Genomic DNA, 26,613 nt, shown 5'->3' on the forward strand with positions numbered 1-26,613 from the left:
ATCCAAACTTCCCTTTTTCCCTTGACTAGTATCTGTTAGCCAAATAAACTCATTTAAGTCCATTTAATGTATTAATGCTATATGCATTTTCAAAGCACCATCCATCAACCTGTATCAGCTCTTAGATTCCACATTTCTACAGTTGAAAGACTGCTAATCCTTATGCTTTTAAGCCACAAAAGAAACACTGTTAGACACAATACCTTTTACTCTATTTTTTGAAAATTATTTCACCTACTTTTTAAGGAAAAGAAAAAAAATTTCAACTGTTTTAGTGTTTGCCTTGAAAGACATGACAGTAACTTCAGCTATGTGAAACGCCTGGAAAACAAATCATTCTGAGATCACTAAGAACTTAAAAGATGAATGTTAACATTAACTATTCCTGATAGTCTGGAGATTTTTAAAGACTCTAAGGGACACAAATTAAAATAATTTCCCTTATAACACAGTTTCATAACTACTATCTACTGCATCAATGATTACTGTACTATAAGAGGAATGCCTCAAGCTCAGGGTATACGGAACCAACCATTCCCATTAACAGAATTAACGAGCTCAATCTGCTATACTTAAACAATTTGAGATATAATTCATATAATTATTAACTCACTCAATTAATGTGCACAAGTCAATGATTTTTAGTATATTCAGCAAGTTGTACAATCATCACAACAAATTTTAGAACATTTTCATCATCTCATAAAGAAACTCCAAATCCATCAGCAGTCACTTCCATTTCCTCTTTTCTCCAGCTCCTGGCAATCACCAACTTTCTATCTCTATGGATTTATTATTCTGACATGTCATATACATAGAATGGGACTCACATAATATGTGGCCTTTGTATGTGGTTACTTTCACCTCGCATAACGTTTTCAAGATTCATCCGTGTTATAAGGTGTTTCAGTACTTCACTCCTTTTTACTGTCAAATAATATCCCATTGTATAGCTACACTACATTTGTTTAACTGTGCTTAAGGTGATGAACATGTGAGCCTGGTTCCACATTCTGGCTACAATGAAATATGCTCCTGTGAACACTGGTGCACAAGTTTTGGTATGGACACAAGTTTTCATTTATCGTGGAAATACCCTAGGAATGTAATTGCTGGGTCTCATTTTTGAAATGACTAATTCTGGTCACTTCTTTTCTTCTTTTGTATCAGACTGCAGAGTGCCACTCCTTATTTCAGTCAATTCATCTGCCTACTGTTACCCTTCTTCCTCACTTAGCATCTGGTATAAACATAGAAATCAGTAACAGGTAAAAAATGTGACCACGGGCCTGTGTGGTTTAATCACAGCACATCCCACTTGGGCTTCACTTGCACTCTTGGAGGTGCTCTAGATGGCGATCTCAAATTAAAAAAAGAAGAAAAAAAAAAAAAAACCCAGACTCCTCATAGGCATTGATGACTCAATAGTTCAATAATTGAAATAAAGCCAGAATAAAAATTTTTGCCTGTTGATTCAATTAACTTTAAAGAAGAGAGAAGTTACTTTGTTTTCACTCTAGGATATGTAGTGTTGTAATTTGTAAATGAAGACTTTAAAGTATTATACAATCTCCCAAGTATTACAAGAAAATATAATGTCCATAATATGCATAAAAGACCTCTTCCTTCTAATCTCTATTAAAATTAAAGATGCATATATGGCATAGACTATCTTTTCTAAGGCTAAGTATTAATGTGGGTGTCTTTCTAACAATCCCAAAGCATGCAGGCATTTTAAAATTTTTGCTATGGGTGCTTATCAGAATTCCATCGCAAAGTTGAAGATCTAGAGATAATTACACAATTTTCCACAATACTACAAACAACAGTATTCAAATATGGAAGATTTTTTCCATCACGTATTAAAGTAGTATTTTAAAATAAACATGAGTCCATAAAATCAAAGTTTATCTTCCTCTCCACATTCCAATAGCTCTATTTTTAAAAACTATGTTATCAACCTCTAAAGTTAATTCAAAAATTACAATCAAATATTACTTATAGTTCAATCAATAGATTTAAATATAGCAAAATTGGGTTAAATTGTATTAATTTCCTGCAAGAACAAGAACCCAAAGTAGAATACACACGCTTTATTCCTTTAAAAACATTAATTCAGGATAAATAAGGAAATTGTCAGTGTGAGATTTTGTCTACATACAAGAAAAATAGTTTAAAAACCTTATAATCAGGAAGATTTTACATTTACTATTATGAACTAAAATTACACTAATACAAAGCTACATAAATAATATCTTCAACCTACCTAACATTTTCAATGAAATAAAATTTCTTGTTTGTGTTTCTAAATGTTTTTCACATAATGGACAACATGAATGAATCTTATGGATAATATTATATTAAATGAGTGAACCAAATGGACCAAATTAATTTGGATTTATTTTTGGGGAAAAAAATCCTTCCAAAAGCAGAAGGGTGATTCTGAGTCTACCAAGCAGGGATTGAGGTTGGGGTAAGAACAAAATGGGGAAATGAGGAAAAGACAGTAAAACAATGGAAGACCCCAGATAGTGAGGCCCTCAGTAACTAGAAGGATTTCTAAATGAAAGAGAGAGATACTAGTAGATTTTGGCAGCCTGAAAAGGAAATGATAAATTCAGTTGGACATGCTGTATTTTAGGAGTCAAGAGACAATTAAAGAGTTCTATCAGGCTGTTAAAAAATTCACTACTGGAACTTAGTAGAGGGGTCAGGGATAAAGAGCAAATGGGTGAAGCTATGGAAACATAAAAGAGAAACAAAGAGAAAGCATGAAGAATTGAACATTTTTCTGAGGATATAGAAAATACAAGAATGAAAAAGAACACTAGTCTCCATGGCCATTATGACTTTGCAGAGTAGAGAAAAAGTTTTTGCAGTATCTTCTTTCTCTCCTGTATACTCAAATTTCCACTTGGTCATTCTTTCCCCTTTAACCATGGTTAACTTTTTACTGCACAGTGACTCCCCTCACACACAACCACCACTACCATCAATAAATGCCCAAATTTGCTAAAATATTACAGCACATTCCTCAATGACCACCCACCTGGCTTCAACCCACCACAACACCAAAATAGTTTTTAAGACATTTCTAAGACTTCTCTGCTGCCAAATCTAATGTACATCTTTCAGCCTCTGTTCCACTGGACTTCTGAAATGGCATAGGACACTTCTGACTACTGCCTCTTTCTCTAAGCCTCTTCTAACCAGCAATTAAATGCGAACATTTGGTCCTAGACTCCTCTCCTTTTGTTATCCTGTATTTTCTTTCTATGGTCACCTCACCAGATTCATAGCTTTAAACACTATCTATATGTTAAGTAATAAGTGATGGCTCCTATTCATTTCCAGATCAGACTTACCCTTTGAGTGTGAGTCCTGAATGTGAATATTGATGTTGTCAGATATTTTTTTTCCTATTCTAATTCCTACCAAATGAGAAAAATAAATTGTCAGTGCTAAAAACAGCAACTTTCCTCTAAATGAAAAGGAAACAATTTCTCTTTCTTCAATCAGTTTCAGTGAATACTTAACTATCAAAAATAGTATTTGATGAGAAAAACGGTAACTTCTTAATAATTAAAATCCCTTATAATGTAATGTATGTTAGATTTCTCAATGGATATCTTAAAAATTGTTATGAAGTTTGTTCAGTTTCCACATCCAACAATTAAACTCATCTTTTAATTCACCCATTTAAAGTATCTTTTACATAACAAATGTCCTTTTTCAATTCTGTTTGACCAAAGACACGACACTACCTGTGATACATGGAGTTTGATCATTTTTCAGTTAAAAAAACCTTATGAAATCAAGCTGTTTCTTCCCCAAAAGAAGAATTATTTTCAAAATTTTAGAACCAATGTATGATGAAACCAGATTTGTTTTCAAAACACTGGACAAAAATCAAGCTTGAGGAAAAAAATACTTGACCAAGATCTTTTTTTTTTTTTTTTAGAATGCCATTAAAAACTTTAATACTGCTTTAAACTAGCTCTGTAACCTAGAGTGCAAGGTTGTCATCTGTGTATATTCTTCTCGTGTCCCAAATGTACACATCAATTCGCTTCTCATTGTTAATGCTTTAGTTCACATTACATTACAATGTCAGTGATTTCTCTTTCTTTGCACATCCCAGTCACTAAAGCTAAAGAATTTTCATCTCCAGCATAAAATGTAGTATAGGTGGTCTTTACATCAATACAGGCAAGGTGTTAATACTCACTGAAGAGGACTGTGTGGTGATAAGAATGGATTCTGATCACATTTTTTGCAAAGTTGATAAAGGTGTTTATCATTGTGCGGAGAAACATCAAGACTGTTTAAACAGTGCATACACTGGATACAGTTAAAATACTAAAAAAAAAACCCCACATCTCTAGCAATGTTTACTACCAATCTATTCATTTTAATACAAATTCAATTTTTACAGTTAAACTGATAAAGACTTGGTAAAAGTGTCTGTGCTCAACAATTTCAGGTCACATTTTAAAAAACTAAGCAAATCTGTATTGAAGTGTCTCTTTAGGCCTAAGGCTGCCACAATACTGTTTCAAGGTAGACTTAAGGATGCTCAAATATGGACACTCCACGAAAAAAGAAATGTTCCAATCTCTTAACTGTATTTAATAAACTAAAAAGCCCAAAGTAACTTCTAATATTCTTATTTGAAGATTCTACATTTGCAAAAAAGCACAACTGCATTCTCTACTCATTCATTAAACAAATATTCATTAATCAATGTTATCAATCACCGTATTAGGTACTTTGCAGCCCTCCTGGACTTGTTATTTTTATAGTAGAGACTAGAGATGAAAGGCAGGTCTTCCACCTTCAGTGGCCACTATTTACCAAAGTAGCCACTATTAAATTAAATTCTTAACTCAGTCAAAAAAACTGAGTAGGGGGGGGGTGTCTTTTCATTACTATCCTATTCCAAGTCACAGCCTCTCCTTATCAGTAAGTTTCCCAATCTGCAAAATGGACACAGTACTCCTTCCTCACCAGTACCACCCTCTTGGAGTCTTGAGGATCTCTAAATAACCATCAACTTGTAGTAATGCAACCCCAGAAAGCAGTTCATGCTTCTAGCTGGAGGCTATATAAAGCCAGCTGATACAACTTGATTATAATATAGAAATTTAAATTTAAATGCCAGTGCTATGTTAGAAATGTGAGATTATGACTCACCTATAGTTATATATTCCAAAAGAGTTAGAAAACTTATTCTTAGATGCCCTGGTTTTTCAATGCCTGACCACTTTTCAACAAGAACAAGATTACATTCTCAGTAATCCCTAACAGAGCAAGGGCAACAGGTTCCCTAGGACCTCATAAACTCTCAGTGCCTAAGAAATGATGTTTCTGTGGCACCTGTGACCTATCACAGCAAGGGAAGACCAAAGCCTATGCCAGTGAGCATCACTTAACTGCTCTTGCAACTAGAGATCTCTTCCTTTTGTCAGCCTACTGACTCCCTGAAATATATACTCCATTAAATCTTAATCATATTTTATGGACCTATTGTGAGTCTATGCTTCTGTGTAAAGATCCATTTATTTACAGGAACAAAATTTGCTCTTACCATACCTTTGCAAACAGAAACTGGTTCTTAAACTAATACACTAATTTACATAATTAATGTGAGGATCACATAAGCCATTGTTTTACAAAAAAACCTAAAAAACAAAACCCACGGCTAATTATTCACTGAAGATAAAGAAAGCTGCAAAGAAAAAATAGAATCTATTATGATACAGTTTTAATTTTTCAATAAGACAAAGCTGTATGTACTACTAATCAACCATTTTCTTGCTGCCACAAAATAGCAGTCAAAAATGCATTTACCCTGCCAAATACAGACTAGCGAACTATTATGCTTTCTAGCATTTTGACCTATGAAAAAAATTTGGGTCTCAATCACAACTGATGTACCTTCTTATACAGTCAATCAGTGTTACCAAATAATCCCAAGTGATTAAAAGAAAAAAAAACCTAACATGAACAGGAAAAGAATGTGGAGGCAGGGGTGGGGGTGTCAACACACACCTATAGAGTTTTTTTGTTTTGTTTTGTTTAAGATTTTATTTATTCATGAGAGACACACAGAGAGAAGCAGGGACATCGAGAGAGGGAGAAGCAAGGGAGCCTGATGTGGGACTCAATCCCAGGACCTGAGATCACTACCTGAGCCAAAGGCAGACACTCAACCACTGAGCCACCCAGGTACCCCCACAGCTATAAAGTTTTAATGCATTTAACAACTGCTTACTCAGAAGAAAGTGCTAGGTATAGTGTAGTAGCTACAGTAAAGAATACAGAAATTTAAAAATATGCAAAAATGTTTACCCTTTAAGTTGTTCAATTTCAAATTATTCTGGCAGACCACACCACCTAAATGCTAAAAAATTCTAATTACAACCATCGAAAATGTCACAATTCCAACATGAAGGGAGATCTCACATAAATAAGACTAAAGCAATAATCCCTTTGAAAAGTTCAGTTTTCAATTCTATCCCACAGTAATGCTTGCACTACAAGAAAAACAAGATGGGAAAGCTTATTTAGCAGTGTCCCAAGCTGCCTTAGTACACTGATTTCCCTTTATTTCCCTGTTGTTGTTTTTTTAAGATTTTATTTATTTAGTCATAGAGAGAGAGAGAGAGAAAGAGAAGGAGAGGGAGAGGGAGAGAGAGAGGGAGAGGCAGGCAGAGACATAGGCAGAGGGAGAAGCAGACTATCCACAAGGAGCCGGATGTGGGACTCAATCCTGGACCCCCGGATCACACCCTGAGCCGAAAGCAGATGCTCAACCACTGAGCCACCAGGCATCCCTATTTCCCTACATTTCTGAGCAACCTTCTTACTATTTCCTCTAAGCACATCAACATTTGGAAGAGATAAGAGAGATAATGATTTCTTCCTAATAATTACTTTTAAAGAAGAGTTCAATTTTGGATGAGAATTGGTTTGTTGGTTAAGAAATAATTTGATTTTGTATATTTGGGGGTGAGGTGAACCCTGGCACTGAATCTAACTCAATTCAAGTCTACTGTCATAGTCACAATGAAATAGTTTTTCCTGTTTTCAACAAAATTTTCTCATAAAACATGAGTTGTACATAATCTAGGTCTGTTTACTCACTACCTTTGGAATAAACTAAGAATTCTTAGAATGTGAGACCTTCATAACCTGTCTTACTTTAATAACAGCCACCATTTACCAAAAACCCTACTGTGTGTGTCAGTTCCCTAAATTACTTACGCGTCCTATTTTCCTAAACTGGCACACCCTTGAGAGGTAGATATTATCTTCATTTAAAAAATGAGGAAACAGTCTTTTGAGAGGTTAACATACCCCAGACCACCCAGCTAGACATGTGTCAGAGCAGAAAACTTTCTAAATGGTAGAAGTCCACGTACTACAGTGAGCCAGTTAAGATACTTGGGGCAAGGAGACAAAAGACAGACACATCACCCAACCTGGGAAACTGCCCTGGGGATTTTACAATTTCCCAGCCATTTTCACTCTTCAACCTTGTTTCCTCTCTCCCTCCTTCCTCTGCTTCCAAATCTAAGGAAGCTTTAGACATTGTCCTAACAAAGACAAGCTCTGCACTGTATGGTACCACAGGGGATTATTTCTAAATCTATTTGTGCTTTGCAGAAATTCCCCCAGGGTCTACAATATCTACAGAACTCTTTGCCTTACACAATTCTTACGGACAGCTGCAGCGGACCACCGATGGAGAAGAGAGCCGGGCTAGCGCCCAGACAACATCTATCTGAGAAGGCATGTCAAATGTTTAAATATGAAATTATTTACTACCTAGGGGTTGTGTGTGTTATATAACTTTGGAAGTGTATTCGGAGCCTACTACGGTATGGAAGATAGATAAAATAGGGTTATCATTCAGTTTCTACATTATCTAGGGACTTTTCTTTTTCCACTTAAAAACCAAATTAGCTGCTCCAGCTTGCAACTCCTTCCAAAGGCTCCAGGTCACACAAGTTTCTTTCATCCTTTAGATACTTTACCACTGTAACCTCTTGATCCCTAGGCTACCTACACATCCATGCCTTTTTAGGAAAGCTTGAAAAATAAAATTACCCACCCAGAACATTTAAGATTTGTCATCAATGTTTTTTTTTGTTTTTTTTTTTGTTTTTTTTTTACCACATACAGTAAGATTTGACACAATTGGAGAAAAGGTAAGTATTAGTTTTTTTTTTTTTTTAAGATTTTATTTATTTATTCATGAGAGATAGAGAGAGACAGGCAGAGACACAGGCAGAATGAGAAGCAGGCTCCCTCTGGGAAGCCCAATGTGAGACTCGATCCCAGGACCAGGGATCACACCCTGAGCCGAAGGTAGATGCTGGACCACTGAGCCACCCAGGCACCCCATATTAATTGGTTTTAGACTTACTGTTTTTCCAGTCCCAGACCACTTTCCTCTTTCTGTTAATTTTCCTTGAAATTTTTTGTACAAACTTCATACACCTTCAAACTTCAATCCTCTAAGTTAGAAAATTATTGACAGGGTTTTAACTAAAATATTTAATATGATATCATATTGCTTCATTGCTGGAATACTGGTTTTAAAGTACTTTCTTCTGGGGAGCATTTTGCTTGTTCCCTCTGCCTGTAACAAACTTTGAAGATAAATGTCTCCCTCACATCCTTTAGGTCTCAGATTAAATGTAGCATCCTCCTTCCTAGGCTGCCCAACAGTTTCTCCTCATCAGTGCCCCTTGTACTGTCTTCACAGCACATATGGTACTCTGTGATTATCTTTGTTATTCACTCAGTCCTTGTAATGAAGGCATCCACCTCCACTCCTGCAACAGCTATTAAACTGAAGCATCCAAAGGACACAGACTCTTCCTATGATTTTATTCAAAGATACAGTGAATGAATATTGAGTCTTTACAGGCCATCTCTGTTTTCCAAAAACTGCCCTGAAATGGCAGAAGTGAAATTTAACATGTCTGTTCCCAAGTTAGATCTAGGTTCAAATTCCAGCTCTGACACTCAATTTAGTACCTACGTAAACTCTGGCAAGTTATTTAACCCTTTTGGCTGTCAGTGTCCACATCTGTAAAATGCAGATAGTAAGACCTACTCCATAGTGTTTGAGAAGATGAAGTGAAAATATGATGACTGATAGAACACAAAAATTCTCATACACTGCTGGTGGTAAACAACTTTGGAAAAGAAAATTGGGCATTATCTTCTCATACTGAAAACATGCATACTGATCAACCCAGCAATTCTACTATAAGGCACAGCCCTATAGATATAAAATACCTGTATAAAAATGCTCAAATCAGCACTGTTATAATTGACAAATTTTTATCTGGCAAATTATATAATAATTGCCAAAAACAAGTAACAGTCCAAGCATCCATAACTGCAGAATAAATTATAGCATTCCATACAGTGGAAGATAAATAGCAATAAAAATGAATGAATTATAAATACACACAACCATAATAGTGAGCCAAAGATGATAGATAAAAATATACTGTATGGTTCTATTTCTGTGAAGTTTTAAAGCAGGCAAAATTAGACCAAGAGCCTTCAGGAATACATAAAAATGATAAAAGGCATTAAAAAAAAAATCAAGACCAAGTCCCAAGAAAATAATAAGTCAGGAGAGCATCTACTTTCCGTGGCACAGGGAAGAATTGAAAGGGGTGCATCGAGGGTAGCTGGGGTACCAGCAATGCTCTATTTCTTGATCTGGGTTATGACTGCATAGGTGTTCACTTGATTAAGTTACACATTTATGCTTTATGTTTTTCTCTGCCATAGTCCACAATTAAAAATCAAAAGACTTGGGATGCCTGGGTGGCTCAGTGGTTGAGCACCTGCCTTTTACTCAGGGCATGATCCCAGGGTCCAGGATCGAGTCCCACATCAGGCTCCTGCAGAGACACTGCTTCTCCCTCTGCCTCTATCTCTCTCTGTCATGGATAAATAAATAAAATCTTTTTTAAAAAATTTAAAAAATAATAAAAATAAGAAACAAAAGACTTAAAAGATTCAACTAAGATTTTAAGTGCTTGGTGCATTGTCTGACACTGAAAGTAATTACTCAGTACATTTTGGCTATTATCATAATAAGCAATCTTTATTGCAACTGTCCATGTTGCACACTTTAATACCAGATGTCGAATGAATAACACAGAATAGCATTAATCTAGACTCTACTACACAGCTTCTCATAAATTGCTATTAGCAGGGCTTCAAATTGCCTCTGGAAGAAAAAAAATATAAAACAATTGTTACATACAAATAGATCACCATTCTGCATGGTGGTAAAAGATATAACACCTACACCATCTGCAACTTAGTGAGACACAGCACAAATAACGTGGTTTGATAAGGCTCAAACTGCTAAAAAAAGTTTTACAATTTACCTGGTACTAAAAAATGTGCTTATTAATTTAGATAGCTTCTTCTCTTCACTATTTCCACTAGTTGCAAATGATAACCACTTTACATCAACCAGGGTTCATGTTAGATTGCATGGTCTGTGAAGAGAAGCAAAGTTCTGGGCCCAGCTTTATTTAAGCAAATCAAATCATTAATGACAGGCAAGAGTAAAAACCTTTATTTCAGGACACTATTAATAAACAAGAATTGTTCTTTGTTTAAAAGCAGATTATTGATTTAAATAAACTCATAATTACATCTAAAAAATGTTAAAATTCGCCAAAAAAATGCAATTTAAATCTTAAAAACTTCTGAACTAAGGTGTTAATAAAGCATTTTAGAGATGATAAATCTCTCATATAATTTAATGGCATCTGCTTACTACTGAGATAAATATTAAATTAATATCCCAAAACATGGCCAAATCTGTAGCTAAAAATGGACGTACACATAGGCACATTTAGATGCCAAAGTGGCTGGGTTTATTCTAACAATTTTTTCATCAAGTACTAGCCAATTATATCATCCCAAAGCTACCAACATTTCCTATCCGTGCTGTCACTGATTGGTGTATTCAGTGTAATGCTCCCCATACAGACTACTCTCTCAAAACAAAGTATTGTTTTACAGGAATCCAATCTGCTCTGGTTAACAATGGTCTATTAATATCCAGTGGCATTAATGCAAAGCTCAAAACTCAAGTGCGACAGATAAAAGTGGATGGTGTAACCATGTGACTTTACAATGAACCAAGTCAGAACTGCTGATTACAGTCAAAGAATTCAGTACTCTACCTAGCCCATCATGTTCTTTACTATCCATTCAAGACTGAGTTACAACACTGTGCATTAAAAATAGCATAATGTATGCCTTATTCAAATCCCACATGACTTGCTAACTTCAACAGTTTGAACCTAACTCAAATTACCAGAAAACTTATACCTCCCACTATCAATTAATAACATGACTCTGTGATCTACATTTCAAACTGTCTTATTTTTAAAATAAGAAAATTAAAGTTGTCAAGGATATGAATACATGACCAGTAGCATTATAAGTGGGTAAAATATTAGAAAAGAAATATACATAGAGGTATGTATCATGTGGTATTTTGTTATACCACATGATAGCAAAAACTACAGTAAGGGCATGGCGTGCACTTGGAATTTCATGTATTTTTCACATGAATATATGGTATTTCTCACTATAAATTATCATCTTTCTCATTTTCTACAGAAGGAAACTGAGAATCAAAGAGGGCAAGTCCTTTTTCTAGAGGTTACACAAGTACTAAGCAGAAAGGCCAAGATTTAAATCCCTGACTCCCTAATGTCTCAACTACACATGCATGGTTAAAAACAAAACAAAACAAAACCTAGGGCAGATGTAAAAAAACAAAAAACAAAACAAACAAACAAACAAACAAAAAAAAAAACACCAGAGAGGACACACTCTTGATAGATACAGCTGCACTCGGTGAGATCCCTCAGTATGATGCCTTTTTTGATGGAGATCATTTCCCACCTGTATGTAACTCAAAAGGATGGAAGCCTTAGTAGCTACAACTATCAGAGAAGACAGTCCAAAGCAGAGAGAGAAATTGGAAATGAAGTGGCAATCTCCAGAGAAAAAAATGGAATGTCAAGGGCTAGCTTTGTATCTTAGCTAACCATTAAATTACACAGGTATAGATAGTGGAGACCTCCTTACCCCAAGGAGGCAGGCTAAAAAACCAGCAGCTGAAAACCATAAAATAATAAAGAGCTATATCAGCTACTGCATAGCTGGGAAACAGGAACCAGTTTGCAGTCTGAACCCAGGCAAGTTAAATACCTGGTGGAACAAAAAGCAATAATCCTTAAGAGAAAACAAAACCAGCATTACCACCCAATGGTGCTACAATGTATTATCTAAATGTTCAAGTTTCACTTCCAAAAAGTAATAAATAGGGAACTATAACTCATAACTGGGAAAAAATAATTATTATAAATTAATGCTAAATAGGTCCAGATGTTGAATTTAGTTGAGAAAGACTTCAAAACAGTGGCACCTGGGTAGCTCAGTAGATTAAGCGGCCAACTCTTGATTTAAGCTGAGGTCATGATCTCAGGGTCCTGGGATCCAGCCCAGTGTGAGGTTCCTGGCTCAGTGGTGAATCCACCTGAGATTCTCTCCCTGTTCCTCCGTGCTGGTCCTGCTCACTGTCACTCAAGTTGCACTCTCAAATAAATAAATAAATCTTAAAAAAAAAAAAAAAAGACTTCAAAACAGCTATAATAAATATGTTAAACTAAAGATGAATATGGTATCGGTGAATAACAGGGAATCTCTAAAAAGAAATGGAAGCTATATTTTAACAATTAGAAATGCTAGACCTGAAAAGTTCACTAGAGATGGACTCAATAGCAGAAGAGAAATGGCAAGAGGAAGGAGAGACCAGCATTAACTTACAGACAGAAGAAACTTAACAACCCAAAAAAGGATACATACACACAAAACAGCCCCACACACAAATGCTGAAATCCACAAGTAAAGAGAAAATGATATGGTTAATGGCCTCATCAGAAACAATGGTGGCCAGAAGACACTAGAAGTGCATGTCCAAAGGGCTGAAAGAAAACCCTGTCAACCAAGAAGACCCATCCAGCAAAACTATCTTTCAAAAGTGAAGTGAAATAAAACACTTTCCCATTAACTGAAAAGAATTTTGTTACAAATTGACTTCCTTTATAAGTACTGAAGGAAGGAAAACAGTACCAGCAACACAGATCTACAAGAATAAAAATGAACAGAAATAAATGATTATGAAATACCACACATGTATTTATCTTTTCTTTTCTAAAGTCATATGATTGTTGAAAGCAAAATGGACAATGTTGTACTAGAGTTTCTAATTTATGACAACCAGTACGCTAAGTAAAGGATTGTTTTTAAAGTTCCTGTATTTTTACTGAAGAAATTCAATATTCTAGGAGAGCAACCACTGAAATAATAATGCAAAGACATACATCACTGTAAAGTCAACAGAAGAAAATGGAATACTAAAAAATACCTGATTAGCACAAAAGATGTCAGGAAAAGAGGATTAGGAGACCATGAAACAAGTAAGAAAACTATGAACAAGTTTCAAAAATACCAAGCCTATTACAACCAAATCACAACAGATGTAAATGGACTAAATAAGTCTCTAAGAGAAAATGCAAGTTATGGCATATATATCATGTGGGTACATGTCTGAGAGTATTACCCAAACACTCAAACAGAAGATTACTGTGGGTGACAGAAAACTTTCATTACTTATTTACTAATGATTAGTTAGTTAATGCTAGGTGGGAAGAGTCAAATAAAAAACTGTAGTTTTAAAATGCACATAAAAATGCAAAAATTTTGTATACTTTCCCTATTTTCCAAAGCTTCTGTATTTTTTCAAAATGAAATAATAACATTTTAAATAAAGTACAAAATGAAACCTCTGAAATACCTCTCTAAAGTGCTAGTTTTGGGCAGCCCGGGTGGCTAGGCGGTTTAGCGCCTGCCTTCAGCCCAGGGTGTGATCCTGGAGTCCCGGGATTGAGTCCCACATCGGGCTCCCTGCATGGAGCCTGCTTCTCCCTCTGCCTATGTCTCTGCCTCTCTCTGTGTGTCTCTCATGAATAAATAAATAAAATCTTTTAAAAATAAATAAATAAAGTGCTAGTTTTTAAAAGGATTAATCCTTAGCTTCTTAAAATTTGATACTCTAGGATGACTTAAGACTGAAATTTCCCCAAAAATGCATAGTTCATTGACTCTCTTTTTTTTATTAGGATTTAAAACACAATTGTAAAAAAATTTAAAAATAAAACATTGTTGTAATTTTGGCCAGCATTATACTGGATAGAGATGCTACAATAACCAAAACTCAAGTGCTGTTCTTTGCATCCATTCTAAAGGGCTATTCTAGACTGCTATTTACTGACAACTTTGTTTCTGCTTTTCATGACTTTCTTATCTTTTGTCTCTACCACATGCTGGGTACTTGTGGATCCACCTCTGCCATGTTTTGTTTTCCCTTCTAATTTACTTTGGTTCTGGAACCAAAGCAACATATTTGTTATAACTATGTATAATCATACAGTCCATAAGTGTAGGTATAGTGAACTCTCTTACATGAAAGCCTTTATTTTTATTTATTTTTTTGCTTTGTTTAATTAAGAGATCAGCTTTTTTTCAGGTCAGCAAACCTTCCAAATACTTGGGATGGAAACAGGTGAGACAGTTTAGAAACTTCTCCAAGCCTACAAATTTACATATTATTATTTCTAGAAATGTACAGATAAGTCAATGCTGTGAGTAATTTATCATAAAGCTTCATTTCTAAAATAGAGAGCCTGACTGTTTCTGTCTGAAACCATTAGGTTCTATAAAAGAGAGGTATGGGACATTTGGCTGGCTCAGTCACTTAAGCATCCAACTCTTGATTTCAACTCAGGTTGTGATCTCAGGGTCATGCAATCCAAGCACCACCTCAGGTTCCCCACCCAGCACGGAGTCTGCTTGTTCCTCTCCCTCATCCCACTCACACTCATGCTCTAATAAACAAATAAAATTTAAAAAGAGAGAAAGAGAGAGAGGTAGTACCTAAGTCCAAGTATTCCAATGAACTTTTCAAGATTCAGACTTATCCCTTAGTACTAATGTATGATTTCCCTACAGGATTTTAATAGGTCACTGAATAAACAACATACATACTTGTCCTAATACCTCACATGTGAGCCTTCCATTAATGTGCGCAGGTTTAAAAGCAGTCATCTATCACTTACTGGCTATGAGAGGGACAAGTTGCTATCAGCCTCTGAATTGTCTATCTATAATTTACCTGGTTTGGAAGGTTCTTGTGCCGAGACTATTGAAGCTCCTGAAACATGGCAGATATCCAATCATTGGCAACCTAATGCAATTCAGTGGACAGTTATCGAAGGGTTAAAGCCAGGGCTCCCATAGTTACCACTTATCTATATTAGGGTATTCCAAAGTTGAGTATCACCCCATTAAAAAAATAACAAATGTACTACTGTTGTAGGCATAATCAAAGTTTAAGTAAGACTCTCAACACGTTCTGGGACACTGGTTCTCCAACCTGGCTCTCTGGTAATCACCAGAAAAGCTTTCTAAAAACTACATATATTCTTTGGAAGAGAAGAGTCTGTAATTTTTCTCCAGGTGATTCTTTAAGAAATGTGGAAATCACTGGTCATAAGAAAACAATAGAGAGAGAGAGAGAGAGACTAGTTTCAAAAAGATTCAGCCTCCCCAAGTATTAGTTGTGTGATTTTAGGAAACCACAACCTTGTCAAATCAGACTGCTACTCTAGGACCTTCTTAAAACCTACTTCCTTCAAAGATAGATCTGAAGACCAAATATAAAATATATAAGCTAAGAGTGCCTTGGAAACTTTAATACTTTTTACAGCATTAAGAAATTCTTCATAGTCTTTCCAATTAAAGACTCAGATTTCCATTCTCAGATGGAAACAGGTACATTCCACTGATTCAACAAACACTCATGGATTGACTAATAAGTCTAAACACCGTTATGTGAGGAATGATCCTATGCAAAATTACAAGAAAATTTGACTTTAATAATTTTAAACTAGTGATGATGATTTTTAATGTGGAAGAAAGGAAGAAAGAAAAGGTTGGAATGAAGTAAAAAACATACCCTTAAATATCACTTCCCATCACAGCTCTGATTTTTCTGCAATGATAATGTTCCAGGGATGCCTGGGTGGCCCAGTGGTTGAGCATCTGCCTTCAGCTCAGGGCGTGATCCCGGGGTCCTAGGATTAAGTGGTATATCAGGCTTCCCCCAGGGAATATGCTTCTTCCTTTGCCTATGTTTCTGTCTCTCCCTCTGTGTATCTCATGAATAAATAAACAAAATCTTAAAAAAAAAAAAAAAAGCTCCAGCTCTCCAGTGGTCCAATATGATAGCCATCAGTCTCACGTGGGTATCTGAGCACTTAAAATGTGGCTCTAGTAACTGAAAATTGGAATATTTAACTTAAATTTACACTCAGTTTCACAGCCACATGACTACTAGTTACAGTATCATAAAGCCCAGCTGAGAACATTTAAATATATAGGTCTTTTGGGAGATATGTATGGATAGGGAAAGGCAGAGGAAACAAACAAAAACTCAGTAAGATTCTACTTATAACAAACTTTCTTAGGGGCACCTGGCTGGCTTAGTGGGTAAAGCATGGGACTCTTGATCTGGCGATTATAAATTCAAGCCCCATGTTGGGTGCAGAGATTACTGAAAAATAAAATCTTAAAGAAAAAAAAGAGGCTTTCTTATGTAATTTTTAAGATTTTCTGACTAGAAAATGATACATTCATGCAATAAAACTGAGGATTCCATGTTTTCTACATTATCTTCAAAGAACTAAAAACCAACTATCATGGGTATTTAAAAAAAGAAAACAATAAAAAAATAAGAACTTATACAGTATTAAACTACAGGATACTGGAATCACCAGCTGAATTACAATATTTGCTCCAAGTTCCAACCCTGGCTCAGGCAGTTACAAGTGCTACGATTTTGGACATGTTAGTAAGCTTTTCTGCTTCTCAAACTCCAAATGTGCCTATCAGGGTAATCTACCTGCCAAATGTCCTTTAGAGATTCTAAATAACAAATATAAGGTTTATCTTTAGCAGTCCATTAATTTACAAAGAATGAGTTCTATTATTAAAAATGTATTGATTGAAGGTCTGCTAGTTTTCTATCCTCTAGCTAGGACAAACCACTTTTTCCCTGAGAGCCCTTATTTCAGTTAATAATAGTCTATTTATTAATGTGGTTTTTTGAGTTGGCTTGAGTTGACCTCAAGGTCCATGAGAAGCAGACTATATCTGTGGCTACTTATCATTATGTGTCCTTAGTACCCTGTATATACAGGGTGATTAAGCCAAGGGGTAATATATCAAGTCTGTTTTTAAAATATTCTGGGCACAATAGTGATGGGAGGGCACGGTAAATACAGGGAACCCAGTTAGAAGGCTACAGAGGGAATGTTATAATTTGGTTTAGGATGGCAGTAGTGAAGATGAAAAAAATACTTAGGAAATAAAGGTGATAGAACTTGGTGATAAAGTGGATGTGGAAGAAAGAGAGAAAGTGTTAAGGATAACTCCTATAACTTCTCACCTGTGTAACACAATGACTAGTGGTACCATCCATGCAGACATAGGGCATACTGGAAAAGACAGCCTGGGCTGTTTTGGAAGGGGAGGGAGAAAATCCTAAGTTTGTAGTATAGGATGTCTTTAAGATAAGAAACAAAAACCCCAGCAGTCACTGGATGTTCTGAACTCAGTAATGGGATGTGGGTAGGACACAAAATTTTGGGATTCACTAGCCTATAGATCATACAGCATAGGAAGACAAAAAGGAAGACAGAAGAAGAAGAAAAGGCAGAATCAGGCCTTGAGGATGGCTAATTTAGAGATGAAGGAGATCCCTGAGACACTGGACTGAAAGAACTAGAAAGTTAAAAGACAAAATGGTGTTATAGGAGCCAAAGAAGTGAAAAGAAGACCTCAACAGAAAATCAAATTCTGCTGGAAGGTTGAATGCTGATGGAGGTTTGGGAATAGTTTTCTGGACCTGATAATAGGGTGGAGGTTACTGCTAACTTTAACAAGAACTATTTAAGTAAAATGATGGTGTAGAAGGTCAGGGTCCTCATGGGTCCTTTAAATCTCCCCTGGAAAAAAATCAAAAGCTCCAAAATGACTCATATGCTGAACTCCATTAGAAGCCATTGTTGAAGGAACTAATTCACAACAACCTAAGAACCATACCAGATGTTTTTATGATTCTTAACCTAGATGAATATCTAATTAGTAATGTTCAGGAAAATTTAAAGCAAGGAAATTTTAGAGCCCAAGGGCACCACAAATCACCTGCCAGAATTAGCTTCTGCAGAGAGACAACATTCCACTAAGCTATTTTTTGCTTTTCAGATTTTCCTTATCTCTAATTAGAATTCTCCTAGTTCTCTATCACTAGTAAGTTTCTCATAACAGGTTTTAAAAAGCACTGATACAAATTCTAGTAAAAAATCAAAGGATAAAAAAGTAGCCAGTGGCAGATAAAAGCTTCCATATTTTAAATGAGAAACTACTAATACCCTTTTTTAAGATATAGAGTTGAGAGAGAGAGAGAGAGAGAGCATGTGCACATGCACAAGCAAGGGGAGGGTGCAGAAGAAGAAAAGAGAGAGAATCTCAAGCAGATTCTTGCTAAGCACAGAGCCCGCTGTGGGGTTCGATCTCATAACACTAAGATCATGAGTTGCACCAAAATCAAGAGCTGGATGCTTAGCTGAGCCATCCTAGGCACCCAACACTGATATATTTTTAACTTTAGTATTTCAAGTTGTTTTCCTTGTTCTGCATCCCTCACTCTTTCACCTTGTGGAATTCACTCGTTGCCCACCCTTTTGTAACTTTTGAAAAACTACTGGTTTTCATGGCTTTCCCTAAAATTGAATAAAAGCACATTTTTATGCTAAAATGAAGACCTACTTTCTTAAATACTATTATTTCATAAACCAGTGGCTGCCATTTTATTATGTTTGCCCTACTGCAGAACTAATTTTTAGAATAAAACCCAACTCTTGAGTTCACCTCCAAAACCTGCTCTTCCCAGTCTTTGCCATCTCCATAAACATCAACTCTAGTCTATAGAGCGGAGAAACTCTGGCATTAATCTTTCTGTACACCCCTCATCCAAAATATCAACAAATTCTAACAATTTTACTTTTAAACATACCCAGCATCACCTCTCATCATATCAAACACTGTTACCTCAGGTTTGTTCCTCACTATTGCTCTGACCTCCACTCCTATCACTCTCCCTCTTGTTCCTCCAATCTTACCAGCCTCCTTGTTTCTCAGTCATGCCCAGCACACTTCCACCCCAGGGTCCTGATGTTCCTCATTCACTGCCTGAACTGCTCTTCTCTCCCTCATTCCCCTCTTGTGTCTGCTCGTGCATCAAAGGGGCCTTCTCTAACTACCCTTATACAGCACAACACAAGCCATCACTATCTACCCACCTTTAATTTTCTTCACAGTAGTTACTTCTGACCTATTTGCCCACTGACACCTACCACCAGAATGAAAGCTCCATGACTTAGCTGTGTTCATGGCTGTATCTCCAGTACTTAAAACAGTACTTTTGCTGGTGCTCATTAAGGCTTTGTCAAGTAACTAAACCCATATTCATTTCACCTCAGCATGGAACCTAAAGGATTAGTACTTTGGACTTTCCAAACATTTAAATAAAACATGTAATTAAAATCATTTAAAACAGGACTCCTGGGTGGCTCAGCGGCTGAGTGTCTGCCTTTGACTCAGGTCATTATCCCAGAGTTCTGGGATCGAGTGCTGCACTGGGCTTCCTGCAGGAAGCCTGCTTCTCCCTCCACCTGTGTCTCTGCCTCTCTGTGTGTCTCTCATGAATAAATAAAATCTTAAAAAAAATAATTCTTATATTTAAAAAATAAAAATTATTTAAAACAAACACACTCAACACACGAGTACCAAGAGACACTGTTCTAGTCTCATAGGAATGGGAATGTGAGTATGGGAATACAAATATACATATAGAAGACATCATTATGAAAGGAGGTACAGTTCTGTCACATTTTAAATCCCAAAGTTTATCTTTCCTTCTACCCAGGCAGTCAATTGGTATATAGCAGGGTAACTGCATACAGTATTATGGATAAAGCAGAGTTCACCTCAGGTGGCATGATTTTGTTTAGCAGGGTGAAGCCCCTACCAAAAGTGCGGAATCTTTCAAGTTTGATTTTGCCATGTGTAAATATTTCTTATCAGGATCCCACCTTATTCGGTGCTAGAACTCCTCTACTCTACACCCCCTTCCCAAGATGTGACCCATTCTTTCCTTCAGGAACCTTCAAGGACCCAAGTTATGTAATAAAATCATTATAGTGGGTGGAGTTTCTTGTCCAAGAATCAGTAGAGTCCACTCAGAGAAGCAGCTACATAAGTTAGTGGAAATAACACTGTTTAAAGTTTTATTTAAAGTAAAGAACTGCCTACCCTGATACATCCAAAGAACAAATGTTTATTAAGTACCTATTGTATGTACGGAGATAAATGAGACACAGGCTTAGATTCTATGTAAGTGACAGTTGTTTTCATCAATAACCACATTATCACAAGCATTCCTCCTCATTTCTCTCAGTTACATCATCATTCCACTTTTATGAAGTCAGGACAGCGGGGTAATGTTGGTAATCCCCAGAATGTCCCCCTCAACATCCCTGCCATCTCAGGGCAGGTTCAGGCAACAGGTAGGAAGATGAAGAGATAATAAGAAAAAGAAGCTACTATGTCCTGACGTTAGAGTCAGAAAACTCTGGGTGTGATTTCCAGTTGTACCACTTTCTATGAGTGGCATTAAGCAATTTCTTCAGCTTCTATGAACCCATTTTATCATGAGTAAAATATGTGTAAGACCTGTTTCTTAGGAATTGTATGAAAAACGAATAAGTTCAGTAAGACATAAAAGATACTGAATATAGTTCCTCCCTCTTTTTATTAACGAGAAAGGCTCTAATGGAGAGGCCATATGCAAAGGCAACATACCATCAGCAAAAGGGTCCCAAGCCTTGACTATAGGACAACTGTGCAAATGTAATTCTACATTTAAAACTGTTTTAATAATGCTTTAAATCCTGTAGAAGCAATTATGGATTGTCTACCACTCAAATTTTCCACATTTGATAATCATGCTTCCCATCATACATGTTCAAATTGCTCAGCAAATACTAATTTGTTTGACCTCCACTTTTAAATTTCTCTTTGTAGGGGCAAGAATCAGTACTTTGGACTTATTTTTTGAAAAAAAAAATTAAAAAAAATTAATTTCTGCCATCAGCCCTGAGGAGTTTCTGCCTTCTTTAAAACTCCTCTCTCAGCTTCCCTGACACTGCTATCCTAGCTCTTTCTCACCAGCCTAGCAGATCTTCTCACTTTCCTTTGCGAGTGTCTCCTCAACCTTTAACAAACCTTTACACATTCACTATGCCTAATCTCAGATCCTATTTCTTTTCTGTTATTTACCCACTCTTCCTAAGTCGTCTCAAGTCCATGACTTCGGACTCTCCCTATCTCTCTATACATGCACACACACACACATTTATTTCTATGTGTTAGATGTACACATGTATATATACACATGCATGCATATACCCATGTGTGTACATATACAAAGAGATATACATGCACACATTTATGTAGATATAACATGTATCCTGGCCTCCTCCCTCAAAATGACTCTTGGACTAAGATGTCTTATAAACTACTACTCAAGCACAATTCCTTCTCAAATTCTTCTCAAATCTAGTCCTCCTCTTGTGTTTGCCATCTCAATGGCAGCAACATCTGTTCAGTTGCTCAAGTCCAAAACCTGGGAACCAGCTCCTCTTTCACTCCCACATCCAACCCACCTGCATGCGGTTCATTCTGCCACCAACTCTTATTATCTGTAACTGAGTAATAGCTTGGGTCTCCCGGCTTCCATTGTTGCTCCTGCCAATCCACTCTTTATCCAGCAGCCAAAGATGTTAAAACAAAACAGATCATGTTGCTACCTCATGAAAAATCCTTCAACAACCTGCCACTACATTTATAATAAAATCCCCTGGCCTCCTTATAGTTCTTTGGACATATTACTGTCTCCCCTCACTACATCCACATACACTGTTTCTCTGGCCTGGAATGCTATTCTGCCCTTTCATTAACTCATTCTTTAGCTTTCAGCTTCAATGCCACATTTCTCGAAGAAGGCCTCCCCAAGCCCAATTACAAAGAGGTCCCGTTATATCCTTATTAGTATCCTACACTTTTCTCATAGCACTAAAAGTAAAATTTGTAACTATATTATTATTTGTGCAACTATTTGGTTAAGGTATATCTAGACAAAGTCAGCATATGTTTTGCTAACCACTCCATCATCCCACAGCAACAGCCAGGTGGCCAACACTTCAGAAACTCCTTTCTCCAATAAATATTTGATAAATGGAAAACTCATGAGTCCTGGCTCTACAATGGCTGCATAACACAGCAAGACGCACCACGGAAGTGCACTATTCTACTTCATTTGGATTTTCAGGGAAAAAACTTTAGTCACGGTGGTGGACAAAGAAAGGAATTCAAGTAGAAGAAAGGCTATGTAAGCCCTTTCCCCTAACACGTTTCTAGAGTGCTTGTCTTTTACTTCTTTTGCTCTTTGATAGAACCTAGCACTGAGTCAGATCCAGTTAAGGTGGATATTGAAGCACTTAGTGATCAAAATAGGCCATGGAACATCAATCAAGTGTTAGAATTAAGTGTTACAAATTCCTAAATATTATGATTCACTGAGGGCTAGAAACATTAGAATAGTAAATTTAGATCGAGTGAGGAACAATTTTGGGGGATCAAGTAAAACCATGCTATAACCTTCTCTGCCCTCCTTCAACAGCGGTATGTCTCTATACTCAGATTGGTACTCCTTAACAGGACATGTTTCTTCAGTCCATTTGCTAAATTCTAAACAATTCTATGCTTTTTCACTGACTATAAAGGACTTGAGTGGCATAAAGTGTAAAAAAAAAAAAAAAAAAAAAAAACTACACAGAATTCACTATACCACCTGTTGCATAAATGGAGCTATGATGGTAACATTTTATATACTACATTCATCATGCAGGAATTAAGAGAATCTAAAATTTGAAATCCTAGAGTTGATGCGCTACCTGAAAGACCAACATAGATCAAAATAATAACGATACAAGCCATTATGCTCTAGGCACTGAACATGGGTCTTGATGTCCCTTTTTTTTTTTTTTTTCTAATCTTCAAAATAACCCTGAAAGCTGAGGAAGAGGAGGCTCATAGGTTGGGTAGTTGCTTCAACTATACAGCTAACAATACAAGTGTTCTTTTTAAGACACTGTAAACTGATCAAAAATGCCAAAAAAAAAAAAAAAAAAAAAAACCTCTCAAGTTTTGGAGAACCTGGAAGTGCTTTGTTGTTCAAACTTGAAGTACTTTGTTGTGAGAGAATTTAAAATAAAAACTTTCCTAGGATGTTTACAAGTTCAAGATATTTAACATCCTTCAATTTAAAAACCCTTTTTAAAACTTATGGGTAAATATAGACTGACTACTTAACTACTCAGCTTTGGTGCAATCTGAGATACAGCTTTGTGATGTTTTTAATAATAAATATGCTATATCCTGGAAGGGAAATTGCCAGCTATACATCTACTTTACAGAGACTTAGAATTTGGCAAGGATAAAAATAATAAATTTGAAAGAAACTAGAGGAGGATAAATAAGTGTTTTAAAAATTGTCTTCTGACATGACAAAATACCATAATGGAGTAACAGGAGTAGTATTATCCAAAACTAAATGTCAGGCTTTTAAAGAATCAGCAAGCTGCAAGAATTGGGACCTCTGTAATTATTTCAAATTGTATGAATGTTACATTATCAAGCACTAGGACAAATACAGTCTTGAATGAAACGACTGTATGAGAGCAAATAATCACCTACAAAGAAATTACATATGTTCTGTATTTAAACTTTTCCACCTATGATCATCATCCTATGTGGTACCAACTCTTTCCATTCACAAAATTTCATCAGCATAGTCACTTAGACACTTGTTAAAGTAGTCCCAACTCATAAAAGTTAAATATTAATCAAGTTTCAGAAGCACTGAAGTTATCTCAAAACAATGATTTTATACCCTGATGAAATAAAAAGATGATGTGGCCATAAAAAAATAGAACCGTATAAATCAATAGACTTTTGGGGATGGTTTTCTGTTCACAAATATAACTACTTATGCAAGACCCCAGAAGGTCTTTCTGGACATTCTCCACACACGCAAAACAGTAACAAAACCCCCACGTTTCCCTTACTTCTCTCTCACCCTATTTTGCACTTTGCCCACCCTTCCAACTTTTTATATAGTCCTCTCACAAGAAGTCTACGTAATAAAATACAGACTTATGCCACGATCAGGAACATCATATCCCAAGATTTGTTTGATCCTTTGCATATTCAAGATGGCAGGAATTGAGCTTTAATAATCCACAGACCACAAACACACCGTGTTAAGATCTTCCTTTCAAACACTGCGGTTCCCACTCTCGGGACCCCTAACGGGTGCACGTACGTACATAAGCCATAGGACACAACCCCTCAAAAGGGCACAGACGGTAGGTGCTGTCCACTGTCTTCCCCAGAGAATAAACCCTCACCTAAACCATCCGCACACACCGTTCCCGGGCCCACCAGCACACCTGTCACTCAGAGGAGGGATGGCTGGCCGCTAAGCGTGGGGCAGGAAGCCAGCATACACGAGGGCCACGCGCGAGTGGACGGTGAAGGCTGCGCAACCCGCTCCTCCCCTGTCCCCTAACCAGCTCAACCCGCTGCAAACTTTCAAGAGGTTGAGTTACATTCCTCCGCAATTCCAGCCTTGACAGCTGCCTGCAGAGATGCCAACAAGCCGCGCACGGCCATTCCCGCCACCTCACTCACCCGTGGCGGGGCGGCGGCCACATCCCGCGGTCAGCGAGGACCAGAGGTTGGGGGATGAGGCAGGGCTGGTAGAGAGGGCTGTAGGGACGGGCTGCGCGGGCTCACCTTCTCCAGCTCGTCGTGGAGCTCGGCCAGGCTGGGCCGGAGCAGCTTCTCGCCCAGCTGCGCTGCGGTGTGCCGGTAGTGATCGATCCTGGGCACGGCGTCCATGGTGTTGTGGCCAAAGGTGCGCAGGTAGTAGGTGTTGGTGTGGGTATCGTAGTAGTAGTGCTGGTGGTGCCCGCTGCCGCTGCCGCTGCCGCCGCCGCCGCCCGAGTGCAGGCTGCTGCCCTCGCTCAGCACCGTGTCCCCGCCGTTCTGGAAGCTCACGTTGGGCCCGTCGCCCGCGACCCCCGCCGCGTCCGACAGGCTCTCGTCGGCAGACGAGGAGGCGGCCGGGTCCACGAAGTTCACGCGGAAGCGGCCCTTGGCTTCCTCGCTGCCCTTGCCCGGCCCGCTCTCGCCGCTAGCTTTCCCGGCCGCCGGGGTCTCCCTGCCCCCGGCCCCGGCCCCGGCCCCGGCCCCGGCCGCCGCGGCCGCCGCAGCCCGCCCGGCATTCTCGGAAACGAGGTCCACCTGGAAGCGGCTCTGGCTCGGCGTGGGGCCCAGCGGTCTGCCCAGCCCGTCCCCGGCCGCCGCGGCGCCCTCCCCGCGGACCCCGCCGCCGCCCCGGCTCCCGGCCGCAGCATCCTCCGACACCGAGGGCACGGCCGTGCCGGGCAGGTCCACGCCGGCGCCGGCGGCCCCCGCGGCAGCCGGCGGCGTCTCCCCGACCCCAGCCGGCCTCGGGGCGCCGGAGGAGGGCGCCGTGGGCCCGGGTTCCATCGCCGCCCGCCGCCCGCCGCCCGCCGCCCGCCCCCCGGCAGACTCGGAGAGCCCCGCGGCCGCCGCGGGCTGCACGCCCTCCGCGCCCCCCGCCGGCGGTGCCCGCGGCCGCAACGCCAGGGGACGAGCCGCCCGCCCCCGCGCCGCCGCTAGCCCGACCCGCACGGACGCCGCCGGCAGCCGAGTCGGCGCGCGAGTGCAGGGGGCGCGGGGCGGGCCGCGCTGTTTAAAGCCTCGGCGGGGCCGCAGCGGCGGCGGCTCCGGCGGCGGCACGCGGGAGGCGGGGTCGGCGGCTCCCCCGCCCCTCAGCCCGCCCACCCGCGGTCCCGCAGTGTCGCGCGGCAGGCGCTGCCTCGGCGCCCCGGCCCTCCCGGGCTTCTGCCGGAGCCCACGCGAGAGCGGCCTGCGCGAGGACCGCGTCGGTCCGGGCAGCGCGGGCAGCGGGCAGCGCGGGCAGGAGCAGGGGCAGGGGGCAGGGAGCGGGGAGCAGGCGCGGCGGCGCGAGCCTCAGCGCCGTCGCCGGGATCTCCGCGCCGCTACCTCCTCTTCCGTCGCCTTCCTCCCACCCCTCCACCTCCTTCCCCCGCCTCCTCTGCGGCGAAGAGGAGAAGGCCCCCCGGCCGCCTCCCTCTCTCCCCGCCCCTGGGGCTGCACGTCAATGGGCCGACGGCCCGGGCCTCGTCAGAG

The 26,613-nt window shown here is 39.0% G+C and overlaps 1 protein-coding gene across 2 annotated transcripts in view; it reads right to left on the reverse strand.

Moving 5' to 3' along the window:
* Window positions 1-26,080, reverse strand: part of SLC12A2 (solute carrier family 12 member 2) — a 111,046-nt gene extending 84,966 nt beyond the window's left edge. The window contains exon 1 of one of the 2 annotated variants that reach the window (XM_025994980.2): window positions 25,168-26,080. In XM_025994980.2, the coding sequence (XP_025850765.2) occupies window positions 25,168-25,926 (759 nt within the window). In that variant the 5' untranslated portion in view covers window positions 25,927-26,080. The remainder of the gene's footprint in view (window positions 1-25,167) is intronic. The other variant, XM_072728646.1, reaches the window with a different exon arrangement.
* Between the last annotated feature and the right edge of the window lie 533 nt (window positions 26,081-26,613).

Source organism: Vulpes vulpes, chromosome 12 (assembly GCF_048418805.1).
Source record: "Vulpes vulpes isolate BD-2025 chromosome 12, VulVul3, whole genome shotgun sequence".
Taxonomy (NCBI): domain Eukaryota; kingdom Metazoa; phylum Chordata; class Mammalia; order Carnivora; family Canidae; genus Vulpes; species Vulpes vulpes.